This window comes from Mobula hypostoma, chromosome 25 (assembly GCF_963921235.1).
Source record: "Mobula hypostoma chromosome 25, sMobHyp1.1, whole genome shotgun sequence".
Taxonomy (NCBI): Eukaryota; Metazoa; Chordata; class Chondrichthyes; order Myliobatiformes; family Myliobatidae; genus Mobula; species Mobula hypostoma.
Genome location: NC_086121.1, coordinates 5,816,081 through 5,839,856, shown reverse-complemented (window position 1 = coordinate 5,839,856; position 23,776 = coordinate 5,816,081). Strand labels below are relative to the sequence as shown.

General features: G+C 48.3%; 1 protein-coding gene across 11 annotated transcripts in view; it reads left to right on the top strand.

Moving 5' to 3' along the window:
- Positions 1-23,776, top strand: part of samd11 (sterile alpha motif domain containing 11) — a 324,631-nt gene that overhangs the window by 202,933 nt on the left and 97,922 nt on the right. For all 11 annotated transcript variants that reach the window (XM_063032832.1, XM_063032829.1, XM_063032827.1 and 8 more), the window contains one exon: positions 7,199-7,360. In XM_063032832.1, the coding sequence (XP_062888902.1) occupies positions 7,199-7,360 (162 nt within the window). The remainder of the gene's footprint in view (positions 1-7,198; positions 7,361-23,776) is intronic.

The following is a 23,776-nucleotide window of genomic DNA, read 5'->3' as shown; positions in this document are numbered from 1 at the left end:
ATATTGAAAGGCCTTGAGGGTGTGGATGTGGAGAGGATGTTTCCTGTGGTGGAGGAGTCTAGACAGTGGGCACAGTGTCAGAATAGAGGGATGTCCCTTTAGAACGGAGATGAGGAGGAATTTCTTTAGCCAGAGGGTGGTGAATCTGTGGAATTCATTGCCGCAGATGGCTGTGGAAGCCAAGTCATTGGATATATTTAAAGCCAGGAGAATGAGGTTGAGAGGGATAACAAATCACCCATGATGGAAGGCAGAACAGGCTCAATGGGCTGAATGGCCTGATTCTGCCCCTCTGTCTTATGGTCTTATGATTCTATCACCTTTTCACTTCTCAACTTCTCACTTCATTCCGCCACCCCCACCCTGACCTCGCCTGGCTTCGCCTACCATCTACACAAGAGATTCTGCAGATGCTGGAAATCCACACGCACAAAATGCTGGAGGAGCTCAGCAAGTCTGGAACCTGCTGAGTTCCCCCAGCATCTGGTGTGTGTTCACCGGTTTGTACTTCCTTTCTACCCCCACCACCTCTTCCTCTTCCTTTCCAGTCCTGATGAAGGGTCTCGGCCCAAGACGTCGTCTGCTTATTTCCCTCCTGACCTGCTGAGTTCCTCCAGCATTTTGTGTGTGTTTCCCTGGATTTCCAGCGTCTGCACAATCTCTTGTGTTTTGGTGTGCTTGTTATGGTCTTGCCCTTGCACATTTACCTGCACTGTGCTCTCTCTGTAGCTGTTGCACTTTATTTTGTATTTGGTTATTGTTTTACTTTGTTCTACCTCAATGCCCTGTGTAATGATCTGATCTGTATGAACAGTATGCAAGACCAGCTTTTCACTGCATCTCAGTACATGTGACAATAATAAACCAATTCCAGTTCTGTGCTGTATGATTCTGTGATAGAACCAAATTCCTTTTAAGGAGTTAAAAAGAACAAGATGCTGCAGAAACTCAGCAGTTTAGTCAGCAGCTAGAATCACAGGTTTAATATCACTGACACATGTTGTGAAATTTGTTGATTTGAGGCAGCCTATATTGCAATACATTATAATAAAAAAACTACAAATTACAGTAAGTATACTTTGCAAAAGTCTTAGGCACATATGTATATATAGCTGGGGTGTGGAGTGAAGAGTGTGTTTGTAAATCTGGCGAGAGCAAGGAATGTTGGGAATGGTGAGTGTGGATCCTCGTGGGAGGGGTGAGGGACAGGTGGCAGAGAATGAGTGCCGGGGGTGCCGGGTGCAGACGTATCCAGCCCTGAGACACCAGTCATTTCACTCCAAACAATTGGTTTATTGATCATTACAGAATGTCTCTCTGGTGCTTCCCTCTCCCTTCCGAGTTTCCCAGCCATGATTCCCCCCTCCCTGCCCCCTTCCCACTCTCAGTCCAGAACAGAGACCTATATCAGAATCAGGTTTATCATCACTCACATATGCTATGAATTTAGTACAGTAGTACAGTGAAATAAAATTACTACAGTACTGTGCAAAAGTCTTAGGCGCGCACGCACGCACACAGGGTGCATCAGACTTTTGCGCAGTACTGCATAAAAAATGAACATTAAATATGTAGTGCAAAAAAGAGGGGAGAAATATTGAGGCAGTGTTCATGGGTTCGTTGTCCATCGAGGAACCTGATGGTGGAGGGGAAGAGGCTGTTCCTGCAGCTTTGTCTTTCTGCCTTCAGCATTTACGGAGGGTTGACATTTCATTTTTGTCACCTGTCCATTTCCATCCACAGATGCTGTCTGACCTGCCGAGTTCTTCCTGCGTCTGCGTCTCTCGTGTCTCCTTTTAACCACCAGTGTTAGTAGTGGTTTCTGGGGAGGCGTGGGGATGCCTTATGAACAAGTGGTGCTTTCGTTTGGAAAGGTTAGGGATGTCTACCTGAAAAATCACCCCCATTACTCACGGTCGCAAGGATGAATCGAGGTGAACTGAACTGCTGAAAGACTGCTAGATTTTTCCAGCTCTGCCGGGAAAGGAGTTGTCAATCAGCTGTTCCCCCGGGAGGCCATCTGCGGCTCACCCGCCCCCTCACCTTCCTAACTCAATACTTGTTGAGCTGACAGCTTGCATCGGCACTCATCAAACAGCAGGCACGGCGGGGACTTCCTCCCAGTGAAGCATTGATTTCTGTCTGACTCTTCTGCCTAACCTTTCAGAGCAGATGTCTGCAGGGCTTGGACAAAAACACGAGGGGTGTTGAAGATCTCTCTGCCTAAAAGCAGAAGAATACACATTTGAACTCTTGCATTCACACTAACTCTCACACCCATACCCTTGCTCGCTTTCTCTCACTCTTTCCTGTCTCCTGTCTCTATCTCTCACTCTCCCTGTTTCTCTCTCTCACTATTCACCCCCTCCCTCTACACCCACTATCTTTCTCACTTCCTCTCTCTTGCTCTTTCCCTCTCCCCTCTCTCTCTCTGCAAACCACCTCTCTCCCCTCTCTCTCTAGCTCCCTCTTTTCTCCCTCTCTCCCCCTCTCACTCCTCTCCCCTCTCACCCCTCTCTCCTTTCCTCCCCCCCTCCCCCTCTCCCTCCCCCTCTCCTCTCCTCTCTCCCCCTCCCCACTCTCCCCCCTCCCCCACTCTCTCCTCCCCTCCCCCCTCTCCCCTGTCCCCCCTCTCCCTCTCCTCTCTCCCCCTCCCCCCTCCCCCCACTCTCTCCTCCCCTCCCCCCTCTCCCCCTCCTCTCTCTCCCCCTCTCACTCCTCTCCCCCTCACCCCTCTCTCCTCCTCCCCCTCTCCCCCCTCCCCCCTGCCCCCTGCCCCCCTCTCTCCCTCCCCCTCTCCCCCTCTCCCCCTCTCCCCCTCTCCCCCTCTCCCTCCCCCTCTCCCTCCCCCTCTCTCCCCCCCCTCTCCCCCTCTCCCCCCTCCCCTCCCCCTCCCCCCTCTCCCCCTCTCCCCTCTCCCCCACTCCCCCTCTCCCCCTCTCCCCCTCTCTCCCTCCCCACTCCCCTCCCCCCTCTCCCCCTCCACTCACTCTCACTCTATCCCCCTCCTCGTCTCACTGTCTTTCTCTCACTGTCTCTCTCTCACTCTCACTCTCCCTCACCCTCTCACTCTCCCTCTCTCCCCTACCCCTCTGCCTCATCCTCTCCCTTCCCCCTCCCCACTCTCTTGCCCTTTTCCTCTCCCCTCTCTCTCTGCAAATCTTCCTCTCCCTAGCTCTCCAGCTCTTATCCTCTCTCTCTCTCTCACTCTCTCTCTCTCTCTCTCTCCCTCCCTCTCTCTCAGCCCCTCTTTACACCATCCTCCTCTCTGTCTCTTCCTCACCTGTCTTCCTTTCCCCTCTCTTGCTCCCCCCCCCACTCTTATCTGTCTCTCTCTGTCTTGCACCCACATTCACTTTCACACTTGCTCTTGGTGTCTCTCCCTCTCCCTCCATCTCACTCCCGTGCTTTCACACAAATACCTCTCCCTCACCTTTAACTAAAAGCAAAACATTAATCTGACTGGAGTATTGTGAGCAGTTTTGGGTCCCTTATCTATGAAAAAATGTGCTGGCATTGGAGAGGGTCCAAAAGAGGTTCGCGAGAATGATTTCAGGAATGAGAAGGTTAAAGTATGAGGAGCGTTTGATGGCTCTGGGTTTGTACTCGCTGGAGTGCAGAAGAATAGGGTGGGGTGGGTGGGGGGAAATCTCATTGAGACGTGTGATCTCCAGGAAGCCCACTGCACCTGGTGATGGACCTCGTCCAGCTCCTGGACTTCACAAGTGCTCAGTGCCTCTTCATTAGGCCATGTGGTAAATTGATAGACCATTGTCACACATACTAAGTTACACTGAAAACCTTGTCCTGCACACTGTCCATGCAGACTACGGTACATCAAGGAAAATAATAACTATGGAACCAGATCACATGGGAGCAGAAGAAGGCCATTCAGCCCATCGAATCTGCTGCACTGTTCCATCATGGCTGATTTATTATCCTTCTCAACCCCATTCTTCTGGCTTCTCCTCGTAATCTTTGACTCCTTACTAAGTGCCAGAATCTACCAGTCTCCACTTAAAATATACTCAATGACTGGGCCTCCACAGCCATCTGTGGCAAAGAATTCCACAGTTTCACCACCGTCTGGCTAAAGAAATTCCTCCTGTTCTCTGTTCTGAAGGGACGTCCTTGTATTCTGAGGTTGAGCTCTCTGATCCTAGACTTCCCCCATGATGGGGAAACATCTTCTCCTCATCTGCTGTATGTAGGCTTTTCGATTTTCGGTCGGTTTCAATGAGATCAGAATTTTGCACTTACAGAGGAACTTCAGGCAGGCGGTATAGTGCAAGTTACAACAAGGTGGATTGCGAGGTCAAGAATCGGTCTTATTGCACAAGGGAAACTTTGAACAGCGTTATAATGGTGGGTTAGAAGCTGAGCCTGCGGGTACGAGCTCTCATGTTTTGGTATCTTCTGCCCATTGAGAAGGGGAGAAAAGAGGCTGTGTGGGGTGGTTGGGGTCTTTGAGTATGTTGGTTGCTTTGCTGAGGCACTGCGAAGTGCAGACGGAGTCCATGGAGGGGAGGCTGGTTTCTGTGCTGTGTTGAATGGTATTGACATTATCAGCAGAGGACACATATTAAGTATTGAAGGGTGGGAGATATCTAACTTGATAAAAGGATCAAAAACCTGCACGGTTTCAATAAAACATATTTCATCATTGCTGTGAATTTGTTTAAACCCTATGCTACGGTGACTATTGCAGCAGTCCACAAAGTTTCTTTCAGTGTAACCCAATGCCACAGCCCACGTCTCTCTCCTGAGTAATGCACAGGCCAGACCATGCACAGCCAAACGCTGCCAACGTAACGAATGTTTAAAAGCTGCAGTGTCAATGAGAGGCTAATGTATCAGGATGTCACCTTGCATTAGAGAATCAATTACCTGGGCAGGCAGTGTGAAAATATTGTTCCATTCCTCAAGTTGCTGTTTCTGACTCCCCTGAGTCATGCGTTCTCTTCTCGTTGCTGAAGGAGGGACGGGAGGCTCAGGACTTGCACCACCAGGTTCAGAAACAGTTATTAACCCCCCAACCATCAGGCTGCTGAACCAGAGGGGATAACTTCACTCAACTTCACTTGCCCCATCACTGAAGTGTTCCTACAACCAATGACTCACTTTCAAGCACTCTTCATTTCTCGTCCTTGATATTAATTGCTTATTTATTTATTATTATCATTGCTTCTTATTTTTGCAGCGTCTGTTGTATCCTGCACTCTGCCGAATGCCCTAAATGGGCAGCCTTTCATTGATTCTGTTATAACTGTTATTCTATAGACTTGCAGAGTATGCCCACAAGAAAATGAATCTCAGGGTTGTATATGGTGACATTTATGTGCTTTGATAATAAATGTACTTTGAACTTTTGGACTTTGACTTGTTGTTTTGAGTGTTCAGCAGATAGTGTCTGTACTCTCGGTGGAACTGAACATAGTAAACAACATCTCACACCAAAGAGGCCCTGCAGCCAATAATTTGGGACAGCCTGGTAGCGTAATGCTATCACAGTGCCTGCGACTCCGTTTCGATTCCTGCCGCCCTCTGTCAGGAGTTTGTGCGTTCTCCCCTCCACCGCGTGGGTTTTCTCCGGGTGCTCTGGTTTCCAAAGATGTTCGTGTTAGTAGGTCAACTGGTCACATGGGTGTAATTGGGCAGTGCAGGCTCGTTGGGCCAGAAGGGTCTGTTACCGGGCTGTATCTCTAAATGAATAAAATTAATATCTGTGAAGGATCATTGAAGGATGTGCAATCCGTGCAATGCAAGTCCATATTGAATCCCCTGAAGAACTTGTTGGATCTGCTTCCAGTACCTATTCTGGATTACTTTTATAAAAAACTCCATTTCGTCTCCTATCCTTAAGAGTCTTATATGAGTCATGGAGGCATAGAAAGGTACAGCACAGAAACAGGGCCTTCAGCCCATCTAATCTGTGCCGAGCCATTTAAACTGCCTAGGCCCATTAACCTGAACCCGGACCGTAGCCCTCCATATCCCTCCTATCCATGTACTTATCCAAACTTCTCTTAAATGCTGGAATTGAAATTGCATCCACCACTTGTGCTGGCAGCTCGTTTCACACTCTCAGCACCCTGTATGACTGACTTTGGTTATATGAGTAGGTGAGTCCTTATGGGTATCTGACTTAAGAGGGCAGGTTGAGTGAGCTGGTGCTGTTCCCTTTGGAGTGGAGGAGGACGAGGGGTGACTTGATAGATGTATACAAGATGCTAAGAGGCACTGATAGAGTGGACAGCCAGAGAGACTTCTTCCCAGGATGGAAACGGCTAATATGAGAGTGTATAATTAGAAATTAGATCAGCACAGCACAGGAACAGACCCTTTGGCCCAAAATGTTGTACTGAACCAGCTAAAAAGTAAATCAAAAAACCTCCAAAAACCAGTTCTGCTCTCTCTCCATCTCCTCACATCCATGTGCCTATATAAATATCCCTTAAAAGCCTCTAATGTCTTTGCCTCTACCACCATACCAGGCAGTGCATTCCAGGCATCCATCACACTCTGAGTAAAAAAACTTACCCCTCACATCCCCCTTGAACCTGCCCCCTCCCCACCTTCAATGCATGCCCTCTGGTGTTAGACATTTCAACCTTGAGAAACAGATATTCTCTGTCCACTCTATCTCTGCCTCTCATAATCTTTTAAACCTCTATCAGATCTCCCTTCAGCCTCCAGCGCTCCAGAGAAAACAACCCAGGTCTATCCAGCCTTTCATGATAGCACATGACCTCTCAACCAGGCGGCATCCTGGTGAACCTCTTCTGCCCCCTCTCCAAAGCCTCAACATCCTTCCGATAGTGGGGTGACCAGAACTGTGTGCGATACTCCAGGTGTGTGGCCGAGCCGGAGTCCTATAAAGTTGCAACATAACCTCATGACTTTTGATCTGAAAGCCTCAACTATTAAACAAACATTCCATAAGCCTTCTTAACCACCATATCAACCTGTGTAGGTGTTTGGAGATACCTAATAAAGTGGCCACAGAATGTATGTTCTGTGTTCTAGTTTCCATCCTCTCCTCCCCAACAGTGGTCTTTGGTTCGGACCCATTGCTCATTAGGGCAGCAATTGACCAACGACGACAATTCGCACCTAGAATAGAAAGGGCTGGTTGCTTTTTTTTTGGCTTGATGTCCTTAACACATTCTGTCTTTCTTTTTGTCTTGCCTGCATGAAGAGAAGTGTCAGACGCCACTAATCGAGGAGCAGATTATTCAGATGACCCCCGAGGAACACTACAGACGGATGTTGTCGGCACTAAACGATCACGGGACGTATGAGGAGCAGCAGCAACGCTTGTACCAGCTGGCCAACAGTATGGGCGTGCCCACCCACGGAGGTAAGAGACAGCTCACCAGCCGATACTGACAGGCCTGGATAGAGTGGACGTGGAGAGGATGTTTCCAGGAGTGGGGAGAGTCTGGGATCTGAAGGCACAGCCTCAGAATAGAAGGATGTCCCTTCAGAACAGAGATGAGGAGGAATTTATTTCAGCCAGAGGGCGGCGAATCGGTTGAATTTGTTGCCAACAGATGGCTGTGCAGGGAATGTGACTGGGCGTATTTAAGGCAGAGATTGATTGGTAAAGGGGGTTAAGAAGATTGATTGGTTATAGGGCAAAAGGCCAAAGGATAGGTTTAAACAAAACAGCAATGATTGAATGGCAGAGCAGACTGGATGGGCTGAATAGCCTAATTTTGTCCCTACGTCTTACGGGCTTATGCTTTCACTCACAAACTCAAACACAGTTGCAGTCTTTGTTTTATAATTTGAATGGTGGTGCTTTTAATGTTTGGAGAGCAGAATTGTCCAATGACAGGAGTGTTTCCACTCTGGACTATTCTTATTGGCCTCATTTATAGAGTCACAGAGCATCAAGCATGAGTACAGGCCCTTCTGCCCAACTGGTCCATGCTGACCATGGTGCCCACCCACGTAGTTGCATTTCTTTCTAAGTACCACCCTTCTATGTATCAATCCAAGTGCTCCTTAAATGACACTGTTGTACCCACCTCAACCACTTTCTCCAGCAGCTCATTCCCCTCTCTATGTGAAGAAGTTGTCCCTTCAGATCCCTTTTAAATCATTCCCCTCTCACCCTAAACCTGTTCCCCATGTTTGGACTCCCCTACCCTGGGTAATGGATGGAGGGATGGACATACGTCTCTGCCAAAGGAGGTGTAAGGCATTCCTTCCCTCCACTAGCCTACAGGTCATCCTTGGGCAAGGTGTAGCACCTGCTCAGCACCTCCCCCTCCCACCGATCAGGGACACGTGAAGCCATGGGAGCAGGTGGTGGATGGTCGTGTGAGCAGCTGGTGCACGTCATAAGTCCTGGTTATGCGACCAGTGACGCCAGGCAGACAATCTCTGAAGGGTATTGATAATGACTGGGGTCATCTGTCTCATAAAGACACTGCCCAGAAGAAGGCAATGGCAAACCACTTCTGATGGAAAAATTTGCCAGGAACAATCATGGCCATGGATAGAGAAAGAAATCATGATCGCCCATGTCAATATGACACAGCACATAATGACGATGATGATGATGACCCTGATGGTTACTGTTCACCTTATCAATGACTCTCATAATATTAAATACTTCCATAAGGTAGCTTCTCATTCTCCTATGTTTCAAGTGATAACGACTGAGCCTGGCCAATCTCTCCCTATAACTCTGGCCGACTAGTCCTGGCAAAATTCTTGTAAATCTTCTCGGCACTCTTTCCAGTTTGACTGCATTGTTCCTACAACAGGGTAACCAAACCTGCACACAGTGTTCCAGGTGTTGCCTGACCAACGACTTACACAACTGCAACATGATGCCCAAACTCCAGTACTCAGTGCCTTGACTGACCAAGGCCGTTGATATGAGTCGCTCAGTGCTGAGGTATTTTTACTCGCTGCTGGACTCTTTTTCTGCCATTTGCTGATGCCTGGAGCAGATTATTTTTCTTTCTCTTTCCCCCTCCCCTGCCATCACAACATATTCAAGGTACTGAGTACAGGAGGTGTGGTGTTATATTGAATTGCATACATTGTTGATGAGGCCTAATTTGGAGTGTTTTGTGCAGTTGTTGTCACCTACTACAGGAAAGATATCAATAAGATTGAAAGAGTGCAGAGAAAGTTTACAAGGATGTTGCTGGGATTTGAGGACCTGAGCTACAGGGACAAGTTGATCATAAGACACTAAGGAGCAAAATTAGGCCATTTGGCTCATCGAGTCTGCTCCACCATTTCATCACGACTGATCCAGTTCCCGCTCAGCCCCAATCTCCTCAAGAGGTTGAATAGGTTAGTACTTTATTCCCTAGAGTGGAGGAGATTTGATAGAGGTATGCAAAATTAGGAGGGTTGTAGGTAGGGTAAATGCAAGCAGGCTTTTTCCATGGAGACTGGGTGTGACTAGAACTAGAGGCCATGGGTTAAGGGAGAAAGGTGAAACATTTAAGGGGAACCTGAGGGGAGAACCTCTTCACTCAGAGGGTGGTGCGAGTGTAGAATGGCCTGTGAGTGAAAGTGATGCAGGTTCAATTTCAACATCTGAGAGAAGTTTGGATAGGTGCATGCATGGAAGGGGTATGGAAGGCTATGGTCCAGGTGAAGGTCAATGGGACTAGGCAGAGTAATAGTTTGGCACAGACTCGATGGGCTGAAGGGTCTGTTTCTCTGTTGTAGTTCTCCATGACTCTATCCACTATGTACCTACGCTGGTGTGAAGTTATCCTTCGTATCCTCATAGAACCAGGGGCTGTTTGTCAGTCCAGCCAACACTACTGAGAGATACATTAATAAAACCTGGCCTATGACAGCAGCAGTTTGTTGATGACAAATTCTTTTTATTGGATTTATTTTTGGTATTTCTTCTAATGGCTTGTCTCGTGTACTAGTGGAGCAGAAGTCCTGGATAATCGATGGTCTGAGGTGGACTCTTTGGGATCTGTGCCCAAGTGGCTTGGGTTCTCGGGGTGGAGGTCTAGTCCTGATCAGGCTGCAGCGCACAGGGGCAGAGACGAATGATGTCGTTCGTTCCCTGCTCCAAGTCACTGTCATGAAAATACAGTACAGAAACAGGCCATTCAGCCCATCGGACCTGTGCTGATCACCAACCACCTATTGCACTAATTTTTATTCAGAGATACAGTGTGGAACAGGCCCTTCTGGCCCTTCAAGCCGTGCCACCCCAGCGACCCCCAGTTTAACCCTAACCTAACCACAGGACAATTTACAGTGACCAAATAACCTGACTGGTACATATTTGGACAGTGGGAGGAAATTGGAGCACCCGGAGAAACCCCACGCATTCTGCGAGGAGGACGTACAAATTCCTTACAGATGACATCAGAATTGAACTCTGAACTCCGATAGCTTGAGCTGTAATAACTGTGTATTAAACCTACACGTATTTTTGTTATTCTCCCCACGTTCCCATCAACTCTCTGTCAGGTTCCACCACACACCCATGCACCGGGGGCCATTAAACTAGCGAATCACTCATCTTTGGGATGTGGGAGGAAACCAGAGCACCCAGAGGAGACCCGCACATTCACAGGGAGAACATGCAAACTCCTTACAGACAGCACCCAAAATCCATTCACCCCTCCTCTCTCTCTTCTTTCTCTTCTTCTCTATTCCCCTTCTTTCTCCCCACACTTTCTCTCCCTCCCTCCTTCTTCCCCTAGCTCTCCCCTTCTATCTCACCACTTTCCCCTCCATTCTTCCCCCTCTCCCTCTCCCCCTCTCCCCCTCATCCCTCTCCTATCTCTCTCTCTGTCTCCCACTCCCTCTTGCCCTCTCTCCCTCCGCCTGTCTCTCTCTCTCTCTCTCTCTTTCTGTCCATCCCCACCCACTCACCCGATCTTTCTCCACTGTTCTTCTCTCCAGGGTCTCCCTTCCGTGCGGCCCCTGTGCAGCGCACGCTGGAGACCCAGACCCTCGTGGAGAGGGCTGGTGACGATCTCTCTTGCCCAGGGGTGCTGACAACGTGATGGTGCTTCAGCACCAGTGGAATTCTCAAGTTCCCTTTAGAGAGACGGGCACTTGCCTGTCCATTAATGGATGGGGATGAGGGGTGGGCTGTGGATTGTGTAATTGCTGTCACTGCCTTTACATCAACCTCAATCCTCCTTCCTACTGAAGCCAATGATTTTGCTGAAATTCACAATCAACTCCAGCAGCGATCTCCTGGGTGGCATTGTCTGATCCATCTGGACGGGTTTTATTTATTTATTTATCTGTCTGTCTGTTTATTTATTTATGTATTTACTTAGTTACTTATTTAGAGATAGGGCGCAGAACAGGCCCTTGTAGTTCACTGATCCACTGATTTAACCCAGCCTAATTACGGGACAATTTACAGTGACCAATTAACCTACCAACCGGTATGTCTTTGGAATGTGGGAGGAAACTGGAGCACCCAGAGGAAACCCACTTGCTTCACGAGAAGGGATGTATGGACCTCTTACAGAGGATGCTAGAACTGAACCCCGAACTCCACCACCCCAAGCTGAAGTAAAGTGGTGCCCCTGGATTGAAGTACCTTTGGCTATTTGATGAGATGAGATGGCTTCCTCAAGGGGCTTGAGGAGAAAACCTCTCTCCATTCTAATTCTGGGACTTTGAAGGAAGCTATGATTGCTAGTTCTGAACCAGCCCATCTCTCCAATCCTCGCTCTTGTTAGGAATTGGCATCGGGGCCCGACGATAGGAACAGCAGAGAGACCAGCATTTGTAGAAGGAGGGAGAGGTTAGTTTGGGAGGGTTAGATTGAAGTAACGACTCCGTTTTCTTCTTCAAGAAGAATAAAGATTAGCTCTATTTGACGCATTAACTTGTGGGGCTCCACAGTCGTATAGTGGTCAGCACAGTACTATTACAGTTTGGGACATCGGAGTTTGGAGTTCATTTCCGGCGTCCACTATAGCAAGCTTGTACGTTCCTTCCCATGTGTGTGTGGGTTTCCTCCGGGTGCTCAGCTTTCCTCCCACAGTCCATGGAGGCCCTGGTTAGCAGGTTAATTGGTCATTGTAAATTGTCCCATGATTAGGCTAAGGGCGAATCAGTGTGTTGCTGGCGGCACAGCTCAGTGGACAGTAACGTCCTGTTCTTTACTATATCTCTAAATAAAAATGTCAGTAAATAAATAAACAAAAACACAAACATTGAAACATCAAAACAGAGAAATGTGTCGTTTTCGTCAATGACCAACACAGTCTGAGGATGTGCTGGGGGCAGCCTGCAAGTGTCGCTATGCTTCCAGCTTCAACGTAGCATGCCCACAACTGACTAACCTGGACCGTACGTCTTTGGAATGTGGAAGGCAACCGGAGCACAGGGAGAATCCTTACGGACAGCAGCAGGAACTGCGATATCTGCCGCTGTATCACTACTGTTTTTGTGACCCAAGAAGGCACATTTGCTATAGTTGTGTGCATATTCCCGTGTGCGTGCCTGCGTCTACATGCATTAACGTCTGTGTTTACGTCTGCATATTTGTATGGGTCTGTGACAATTATATGGTGGTGTAGACTTTGAGATACAGGAGGAGACCAGAGAATCCAGAGGAAGCCTAGGCAGTCACAAGGAGAACCTGCAGACTCCACACAGACATAGAACAAACACAGTACAGTACAGGAACAGGCCATTCAGCCCACAATATTTATACTAATCAGAATCAGGTTTATTATAAGACCATAAGATACAGGAGCAGAATTAGGCCATTCGACCCCTCGAGTCTTATCTGCCATTCCGCCATGGCTGATTTATTATCCCTCTCAACTCCATTCTCCTGCCTTCTCCCTGTAACCTTTGATGCCCTTACTAATCAAGAACCTATCATCTTCTGCAATAAATATTCCCAATGCCTTGGCCTCTCCAGACGCCTGTGGCAATGAATTCTACAGATTCATCACCCTCTGGCTGAAGAAATTCCTCCTCATCTCTGTTCTAAGCATATGTACTTCTATTCTGAGGCTGTGCCCTCTGGTCCTAGACTGTGCCACTATAGGAAACATGCTCTCCACATCCACTCTGTCCAGGCATTTCAATATCTGAAAGGTTTCAGTGAGATCTCCCCTCATTCTTCTAAACTCCAATGAGTTCAGGCCCAGAGACATCAAATGCTCCTCATATGTTAACCCTTACATTTTTTGGAATCATTCTCGTGAACCTTCTCTGGATCCTCTCCAATGCCATCTCATCCTTTCTTGGATAAGGAGCCCAAAACTGCTCGCAGTAATCAAAGTGTGGTCTGACCAATGCCTCAGAAAGTCTCAGCATCACATCCTGTGTCACGGCGGCTATGAGGCAGTGCTGCCTCCGACTGCGCCATGGTGCCGCCCCACCCAAGAGGGAAGAAGAGTCTCACTTCCCGTTGTCTTTGTGAATTTCCAGTGCATCTGGATATGTGGCTGCATGCGTTATCTCCTTTCCAGTCAAACCTGTGCTTACTACAGCTTTGGAGCGCGTCTCTCAACATCTGCGGGGCTTGCAGCTGCCTGATTTGGTGGGGTGATAAGTTTCAAGTGCAGAAGATGTCACTTCTGGCAGAGCGCAGGCTGATCATGGAACAGATAGTGCTGCTTCTCAGAAGGGAGGCAGCTCTTTACCTCAACCTGAGTTCTAGGGAAAGGTTGAATAGGTTCGGACTTTATTCCCTGGAGTGCAGGAGAATGAGGGGAGATTTGATAGAGGTATTCAAAATTATGAGGGGTATAGGTAGGGTAATTGCAGGCTGGCTTTTTCCAGTGAGGTTGGGTAAGACTATAGCTAGATGTCGTACTTAAGGGGAACCTGAGAGGGAATCTGCAGGTGGTGGTGTTACTGCACCTTGCCTCTCTTGCTCGCTGTATTGGCAGCTTCTGGAGGCACTATTGAGAAAGGTTTGATGCAAAGAATTTGGATAGGATGCCTTCTTGAACCTGGGAACACCACCACTTGGAAATCCCCCTCCAAGTCAGTCACCATTCTGACTTGGAAACATATCACTATTCCTTCATCGCTGCTGGGCCAAGATCACGGAATTCCCTTCCTAAAAATACTGTGGGTGTACCTACACCTCAGGGACTGCAGTGGTTCAAGAAGGCAGCTCATCACCACCTTCTCAAGGGCAACTAGGGATGGGCAATAAATGCTGGCTTAGCTGGCAATGCCCACATCCCATAAACGAATAAATAAAAAAAATGAACAATACCTTCTAACCTACTCCAAGGTCAATCTAACCCTTCCCTCCTACACACCTCTCCATTTTTCTGTCATCCATGTGCCCATCTAAGAGTTTTGTAAATACCCCTAATGTATCTACCTCTACCACCACCCTTGGCAGGGTGTTCCACACACCCACCTCTCTGTGTGTTACGAACCTACAAAATCAGGTTTAATATCACTAGCTTATGTTATGAAATCTCTTGTTTTGCGGTAGCAGTATATTGCAATCATCTGTTTGTTATGTGCTGTGTCATGTGACGTAGGCAATCATGGTCTTTCACCATGGTTGTTCTTGGCAAATTTTTCTACAGAAATGGTTTGTCATTGCCGCCTTCTGGACAATGCTCGTACAGGGCAAGTGAGTCCAGCCATTATCAACACTCTTCAGGGATTGTAGGCCTGGCGTCAGTGGTCACACGACCAGGACTTGTGATGGGACCAGCTGCTCATGCGACCATTGACTGTCAGCTCCCATGGTTTCATGTGACTCTGATCGGGGGGCTAAGCGGGTGCTACTCCTTGCCCGAGTGTGACCTGCAGGCCAGCAGAAGGGGGGAGCACCTTACACCACTTTTGGAAGAGACATATCTCCACCCCGCCACCCACTGCAATACAGTGCATAATAATTAAAAACTGTAAATTAAAATAAGTATATCTAAAAAAAGAAAAATAAATAAGTAGTGTAAAAAGAGATGAAATAAATACTGAGGTAGTGTTCATGCGTTTATTGTCCATTCATAAATCTGATGTCAGAGGGAAGAAGCTGTTCCTGAATCATTCAGTGTGTGCCTTCAGGCTCCTGTACCACCTTCCCGATGGTAGCGATGAGAGGAGGGCATGTCCCGGTGATGGGCACCGGCTTTTTGAGGCATCTCCTTTTGAAGGTGCCCTGGATACTGGGGAGGCGAGTGCCCATACAACTTTCTGCGGCTTTTTCTGATCCCGTGCAGTGGCCCCTCCATACCAGACGGCGATGCAGCCACTCAGAATGCTCTCCACGGTACATCTGTAGAAATTTGCGAGTGTTTTTGGTGACAAACCAAATCTCCTCAAGCTGCTAAGGAATATAGCTGCTGTCGTGCCTTCTTTGTCATTGCATCAATATGTTGGGGCCAGGATAGGTCCTTGGAGATGTTGGCACCCAGGAACTTGAAACTGCTCACCCTTTCCACTTCTGACCCCTTGATAAGGACTGGTGTGTGTTCCATCGACTTCCCCTTCCTGACGTTCACAATCAGTTCCTTGGTCTTACTGACGTTGTGGTAAGGTTGTTGCTGTAACACCACTCAACCAGCTGATCTGTCTCGTTCCTGTACACCTTCTCGTCACCATCTGAAATTCTGCCAGTGACAGTTGTGTCAGCAGCAAATTTACAGATGGCTGGCCACACAATCATGGGTGCAGAGAGAGCAGACCACTGGGCAAAGCACGCATGCTTGAGATGCGCCAGTATTGATTTTCAGCAAGGAGGAGATGTCATTTATGATCCGCACAGACTGTGGTCTCCCGGTGAGAAAGTCAAGGATCCAGTTGCACGGGGAGGTATAGAGGCCCAGGTTTTGATGCTTGTTGTTTAGAACTGAAGGTATAATTGTGTTGAAGGCTGAGTTACAGTCAATAAACAGCAGCTGATGTAAGTATTGCTCTTGTCCTGGTGATCGAAGGCAGAGTGGAGAGCCAGTGAGATTGCATCCACAGTAGACCTATTGTGGCGGGTCTAGGTGCTTGCATAGTCAGGAGTTGATTCATGACCAAACTCTCAAAGCACTTTGACATCCCCAGGTATACTTTCCTACAATCACCTTAAAATTATACCAACTCGTATTAGCCATTTCTGCCCTGGGGAAAAGTCCTTGGCTGTCCGCTTGATCTATGCCTCTTATCATCTTGTACATGTTTTTAAACGCTTGGTGGATTTTTGATGCCTCTGCAAGATGGGGAGGTCAGTGTAGTCTGGAGTCCCACCACTGACAACAAAGCACTGACCGACACCTTGGTGGAAGGTGTGGAGGAGAGGCTCAGCTTACCTGCACGGTCAAGAACTTCACAAATCGTTCAAAGTTCTAAGTAAGTTTATTGTCAAAGTACATGTATGTCACCATATACAACATTGAGATTCATTTACTTGCAGGCATTCACAGTAAATACAAAGAAATAATAATAATAATAAAGTGTAGTGGTTAGTTCAACACTTTACAGTACAGGTGACCCAAGTTCAATTCCCGCCACTGCCTGTAAGAAATTTGTACGTTCACCCTGTGACCTCATGATTTTCCTCTGGGTGCTCCAGTTTCCTGCCACAGTTCAAGACGTACCAGTTGCTAGGTTAATTATTCATTGTAAATAGTCCTGTGATTAGGTTAGGGTTAAATCGGGGGATTGCCGGGCGGCGTGGTTCAGAGGGCCAGAAGGGCCTGTTCTGCACTGTATCTCAATTAAAAACAATGTCAAGAACTTGAGATGAGGAGTCATTGAAAGTGAGTCCATTGGTTGTGGGATCGGTTCCGTGAAGGGGTGAGTGGTGTTGAGTGCATTTATCCCTTCTGATTCAAGAGCCTGGTGGTTGACGTGTATGGTGATGTGGGCCCTGAGGCTCCTGTACCTCCCTCTGGACGGCAGCAGCAAGAAGAGAGCATGGCCTGGAGGTCCTTGGTGGATGCTGCTTTCCTGTGGCAGTGTTCCCTGTAGATGTGCTCAAAACTAGGAGAGGATTCTACAGCATTGCTGCAGTTATATTCGTGGAGTCTTGACAAAACCCTGAAGACACGGAGCATGTTGTAGATTTAGTGAAAGGGGCAATAATGTCCAAGGTGCCAATTATTTTCAAATCATAGTAGGATTTATCAAAATTTATGTATCGCAGTTTTTTTTAAAGCTTTTCCTGTTCCAAGAGCTGTCAACAGCAAAGTCGACATGTCAATCAATGTGATGCCCACATGTCACCAAACGGCATGATTTTTGTTTTGCATTCCTGACAGGCTCGTCGGGGGTTTGCATAGGAAAAGATCGATGCAACCACTTGTAATTGGCAGCAAGCCAGGCTCTTCAATTATAAATACCATGGCAACGCCAAAAAGAAAAGCCTGGCATCCTAGATAATTAATTGACTGAAGTATATAATGAAACATTTTAATTTTTGCCCTGTTTTGTCAGTAGCGCACTAATGTGCAGGCATATACACAGAACGGTACAACTCAGGAACCGGCCCTTCAGCCCACAATGATGTGCTGAAATCAAATAAATTAGTAATCCAAGTTCAAGGTCGATTTTATGATCAAAGTAGATACAGTATATACAGCAAACAACAGGAATTCTGCAGATGCTGGAAATTCAAGCAACACACATCAAAGTTGCTGGTGAACGCAGCAGGCCAGGCAGCATCTCTAGGAAGAGGTACAGTCGACGTTTCGGGCCGAGACCCTTCGTCAGGACTAACTGAAGGAAGAGCTCGTAAGAGATTTGAAAGTGAGAGGGGAAGGGGGAGATCCAAAATGATAGGAGAAGACAGGAGGGGAAGGGATGGAGCCAAGAACTGGACAGGTGATTGGCAAAGGGGATATGAGAGGATCATGGGACAGGAGGTCCGGGGAGAAAGACGGGGGAGGGGGGAACCCAGAGGATGGGCAAGGGGTATAGTCAGAGGGACAGAGGGAGAAAAAGGAGAGAGAGAGAAAGAATGTGTGTATAAAAATAAATAACGGATGGGGTACGAGGGGGAGGTGGGGCATTAGCGGAAGTTAGAGAAGTCAATGTTCAAGTATACACTTTCAAATCTCTTACTATCTCTTACTTCAGTTAGTCCTGAGTAAGGGTCTCGGCCTGAAACGTCAAGCGTACCTCTTCCTAGAGATGCTGCCTGGCCTGCTGCATTCACCAGCAACTTTGATGTGTGTTGCTTCAAGTATACAGTATCACCATATACAGCCCTGAAGTTCATTTTCCTGTGGGCGTACTCAGCAAATCTGTAGAATAGTAACTATAAGCAGGATCAATGAAAAAATTAGCTAGCGTGCAGAGAACACCAAACTCTGCAGATGCAAATATAAATAAATAAGAGAGAATGAAATAAGAAGATACAGAGTCCTTAAAGTGAGGTCATTGGTTGTGGGAACACCTCAATGGATAGGCAAGTGAGTGTAGTTAACCCCTTTTGTTCAAGAGCCTGATGGTTGACGGGTAGTAACTGTTCTTGAATGTTGTGGTGCGAGTCCTGAGGCTCTCGTACTTTATCTCTGATGGCAGCAGCGAGAAAAGAGCATGGCCTGGTTGATGGGAATCTCTGCTGATGGGTGCTGCTTTCCTACAACAACATTTCATGCAGACGTACTCGATGGCCGGGGGCGTTTTACCCAGGATGTACTGAACCGAATCCACTATCTTTTGTAGGATTTTCCGTTCAAAGGAATTGGTGTTTCCATACCAGACCGTGATGCAGCCAGTGATGGCCAACCACACTAATCTCTTCTGCATGCACAAGGTCTATATCCTTCCATTTTCCTCACATATATGTTCCTATCTAAAGGTCTCTTAAAAGTTTCTAATGTTTCTGCATCCACCGCCACCACAGGACACCTTCCAGGCAGCCATCACTCTCTGTGTAAAGGAATTGAAGGATTCTGCATTTCTGGAATTGAGAACAAATGTGTGCCGGTGCGTGCACACACACACACACGCACATACACACATACACACACACACACACACACACATACACACACACACACACACGCACACACACACACACGCACACACACACACACACACACGCACACACACACGCACACACACACACACACGCACACACACACACACGCACACGCACACACACGCACGCGCGCGCGTGACACACATGAACACACACACGCACACACACGCGCGCGCGTGAACACACATGAACACACACACACACACACGCACACACACGCACGCACACACGCACACACACACACACACACACATACACACACACACACGCATACACACATACACGCACACGCGCGCGCGTGAACACACATGAACACACACACACACGCACGCACGCACACACACACACACACACGCGCGCACGTGAACACACACACACACACGCACACACACACACACGCACACACACACACACACACACGCACGCGCGCACACACACGCACACGCACGCGCGCACACACACGCACACACACACACACGCGCGCGCGTGAACACACATGAACACACACATATGCATGGTCTTGTAGATACATGTAAGCACACTCATTCTCTCCCTTAACATCCTTTCACTCTCCTGGTACACTTTAGCACAACTGGCTTGCTCAGTTGTGCTTGTGAGCTTACATGTTTATGCACGCTCACACTGACACTAGTGTGCTTGCTCACACTTGTGCACACTGGAAGCATGGCAACGCTTGCCCAGCACAAACCTTATGCTGTCACAGGAAAGCAGCACCCATCATCAGGGACCCTCACCACCCAGGTCCTACTCCCTTCTCACTGCTGCCATCAGGAAGGAGGTACAGGAGCCTTAAGACCTGCACTACCATATTCAGGAACAGTTATTACCCCCCAACCATCAGGGACTTAAACCAGAAGGGATAACTTTGCTCAACTTCACTTGCCCCATCACTGAACTGTTCCCACAACCTATGGACTCACTCTCAAGGGCTCTTCATCTCATGTTCTTGATATTCATTGCTTATTTATTTTTTATTTTATTTCTTTTTTCTTTCATATTTGCAGTTTTCCTTTGCACTCTGGTTGTTTGTCTACCCTTTTGGGTATGGTCTTTCATTTTCTATTGTGTTTCTTGAATTTACTGAGTATGCCTGCAAGAAAACAAAACTCAGGGTTGTATATGGTGACATGTATTTACTTTGAACTTTGATGTACATGTGGTTAATAAAGTTAGTTTCTATTTCTAACACAAAATGTTCTGCATATGCTGGAAATCTAGAGCAACACACACACACACACACACACAAAATGCTGGAGGAACTCGGCAGGTCAGGCAGCATCTATGGAGTGGAGGAAACGGTTGATGATTTGGGCCCGGAAAGTCGAGTGTTTATTCCTCTCCATAGACGCTGCCTGACCTGCTGAGTTTCTCCAGGACGTTGCGTGTGTTGCTCTGGATTCCCAGCCTCTGCAGAATCTTTAGTGTTTACTGTTGCTCAGCCACACTACATTTACACTCACACACATATTTGCACTGTGGGATGCACTCACACACTCTCTACACCACCTCACACACTCTCACCCGTGCAAACCTTCCCAATGCTGTTCCTGCCTATTGGACAGGGTTATTTTTCTCTCTCTCTTTCAAACTAAATTTACAACATGTCATATGGCTTCAGGGCCTTGGCAAGGTTCCAAGAATATAACTGCAGCGAGCGCCGTGTAATCATAGAGTGCTACAGAACAGCGCCAGGCCCTTCGGCCCATCTAGTGCATGGCAAGCCTATTCTGCCTCTTCCTATTTGCCTACACCTGGGCCATCACTCTCCATGTCCCTCCCATCCATGTACTTATCCAAACTTCTCTTAAATGTTGAAATCGAACCCACACCCACCACTTCTGCTGACAGCTGGTTCCACATTTGTACCACCAACTGAGTGAAGTTCCCCTTAAGTATTTCACCTTTCACCCTTAACCCATGACCTCCAGTTCTCCTCTGGCCCAACCTCAGTGGAAAAACCCTGCATTTACCTTATCTATACCCCTCATAGTTTATATACAGTGAAAATAATCCTAACTCTGATTTTGAAACTGACACCCTGGTTCCCCCTTGATAGTTACTTTTCTAAACTCTTGGTTTTCTGTGCATTTATTTCTCAATAGCTCAGAATAAAAATAAAAATAAAATAATTTCAGTCTCATTGGAGCAGGGGGGAGGAGTGCAGCACACTGGCAAAACTTTTATCCAGAAGTGAAATCATTTTTATAACTGTCTGGAAGCAGATGTGACATGGCCTGTTTAGGAAGCCCGAGTCAGCCAGGCTGTGAAGGAGGGGGTTGTTAGTGGTTTGCTTTCTTCGTGGCAACAATGGTTTCTTCAACATAATGTTGATTGGTAGCATATTAGTCACTGGGTGGAAAGTACGATTTCTTTTTCCATGTCAAGCCCCAAACCCCTGTAGGTTTCTCTTTAAAGGCATGTGATCAGCAACCCACACAGGGCTTCATCCCTTTCTGCGTGTGTGATGTAACCATTTACATCTGCACCGCTTCCTAGTCTGCCAAGACAAGGTAAGTACTGAGTGACTGGGGCCGCTGACAGGATATTACAGACGGCTGGCTTGTCGGGTGTTAAAAGGGGGTGTGTGCGCCTGAGGTCAGTGGGCGATGGGCACCTGTCCGTCGTGGTCCCTCTCTCCGGTACAGTGTCTCCCAGCTCCTCGTGTGGAGGAGTTGTGTGTTTGGATCTTGCGAAGTTACGGAGACCCCTGTTGTTCAACTGATCCACTACCTGTGGATTGTGTGTGTGTGCGCGCTGTTTCCTCAGTCGTGTCGGATTCAAAGTTCAAAGTAAATTTCAAGATTGTTTAATGTCATTTCCAGTACACAAATGTGAAGCAGAACGAAATAATTTACTATTTCACTATTATCAATTATACATTTATTATCAAAGTACAGATATGTCACCATGCATATGTCATTTTCTTGCCGGGGGACTTCCAGCTCACGGAATGCCCCCCTCCAAATAGTTTCTCCTCTGGGTGACTCGGGACATTATTGGTGGGGTGGGGGGAGGGAATGTCATCCTTTTGTAGAAATCCGTCTCCCTCCGACATCGAGCCCCGAAGTTCTGGGTCTTCGCGTTCGGTGTGGCGGGGGGGGAGTCCTGAGTGCGTTCAGGTGGTGCCGGGACAGGGAGGTGGGGTCCGAGCGGGGAGGGGGTGAAAGCGGTGAGCGTGGCCGCTTTAAGAGAGGCATCTCTCCCCGCTCTCCCCTCCCTCCCTCCCTCTCTCCCCCCGCTCTCCCCTCCCTCCCTCCCTCCCTCTCTCTCCCCTCCCTCCCTCCCTCTCTCTCCCCGCTCTCCCCTCCCTCCCTCCCTCTCTCCCCCCCGCTCTCCCCTTCCTCCCTCCCTCTCTCCCCCTCCCGCTCTCCCCTTCCTCCCTCCCTCTCTCCCCCCGCTCTCCCCTCCCTCCCTCCCTCTCTCCCCTCCCTCCCTCTCTCCCCTCCCTCTCTCCCCCCGCTCTCCCCCTCTCCCCCCGCTCTCCCCTTCCTCCCTCCCTCTCTCCCCCGCTCTCCCCTTCCTCCCTCCCTCTCTCCCCCCGCTCTCCCCCTCTCCCCCCGCTCTCCCCTTCCTCCCTCCCTCTCTCCCCCGCTCTCCCCTTCCTCCCTCCCTCTCTCTCCCCTCCCTCCCTCCCTCCCTCTCTCCTCTCCCTCCCCTCTCTCCTCTCCCTCCCCTCTCTCCTCTCCCTCCCCTCTCTCCTCTCCCTCCCCTCTCTCCTCTCCCCTCCCTCCCCTCTCTCCTCTCCCCTCTCTCCTCTCCCCTCCCCTCCCCTCTCTCCTCTCCCCTCCCCTCCCCTCTCTCCTCTCCTCTCCCCTCTCTCCTCTCCCCTCCCCTCTCTCCTCTCCCCTCCCCTCTCTCCTCTCCTCTCCCCTCCCCCTCCCCTCTCTCCTCTCCTCTCCCCTCCCCTCTCCCCTCTCCCCTCTCCCCTCTCCCCTCTCCCCTCTCCCCTCTCCCCCTCCCCTCCCCTCCCCTCTCTCCCCTCCCCTCCCCTCTCTCCTCTCCCCCTCTCTCCCCTCTCCCCCCATCCGCTGCTCCCCCGTGGGGGTGGGGATCTCGCCGCGGCTGCCCTTTTGACTGCGAGGCTCAAACGGAGTTGTGGCTTCAGGCGGCGCGGATGACTCACCGAGACCGAGGTGGCACTTGCGGATGAGCGGGGAACATTTAACCGGCAGACCGCCGCCCACGGCGGAGAAAGGAGGGCCGAGGGCGGGAGTCACACTGCATGTAATTGTCGGTCTTGATTTTTTTAAATACAAAAATCAAAATAAGGTTTGATATCGCTGGCATGTGCCGTGAAATGTGTTATTTTGCCGGGCAGTACAGTGCAATACATAATAGTAAAAAACTATAAATTACAAGAAGGTAAATATATCTTATAATTTGTAGTTTTATATATATAATTAAATTAAATGAGTAGCGCAAAAAGAGAATAAATATAGTTCGTGTACATGGAACTATGAATTACAATAAAATTATGCATATATTAAATTAAATAAGTAGTGCAAGAATATAGTGAGGTAGAGTCCGTGGATTCGTTGTCCTTTCAGAAATGTAAGGGTGGAGAGGAAGAAACATCTAGTGTGTGTCCTGAGGTTCCTGTACCACCTCTTGATGGTCGCAATAAAACGAAGGCATGTCCCAGGTGGTGGGGTCCTTAATGGTGATGATAACGATAGATTCTGTAGATGCTGGAAATCCAGAGTAACACGCACACACACACACGCAAAACGATGGAAGAATATCTTCTTCCCAGCTCCAGAAGTCACTCTTGAGAATATCTGGTGATTAAGAATTGTACAATAAAGAAATCCAGCATCTGCA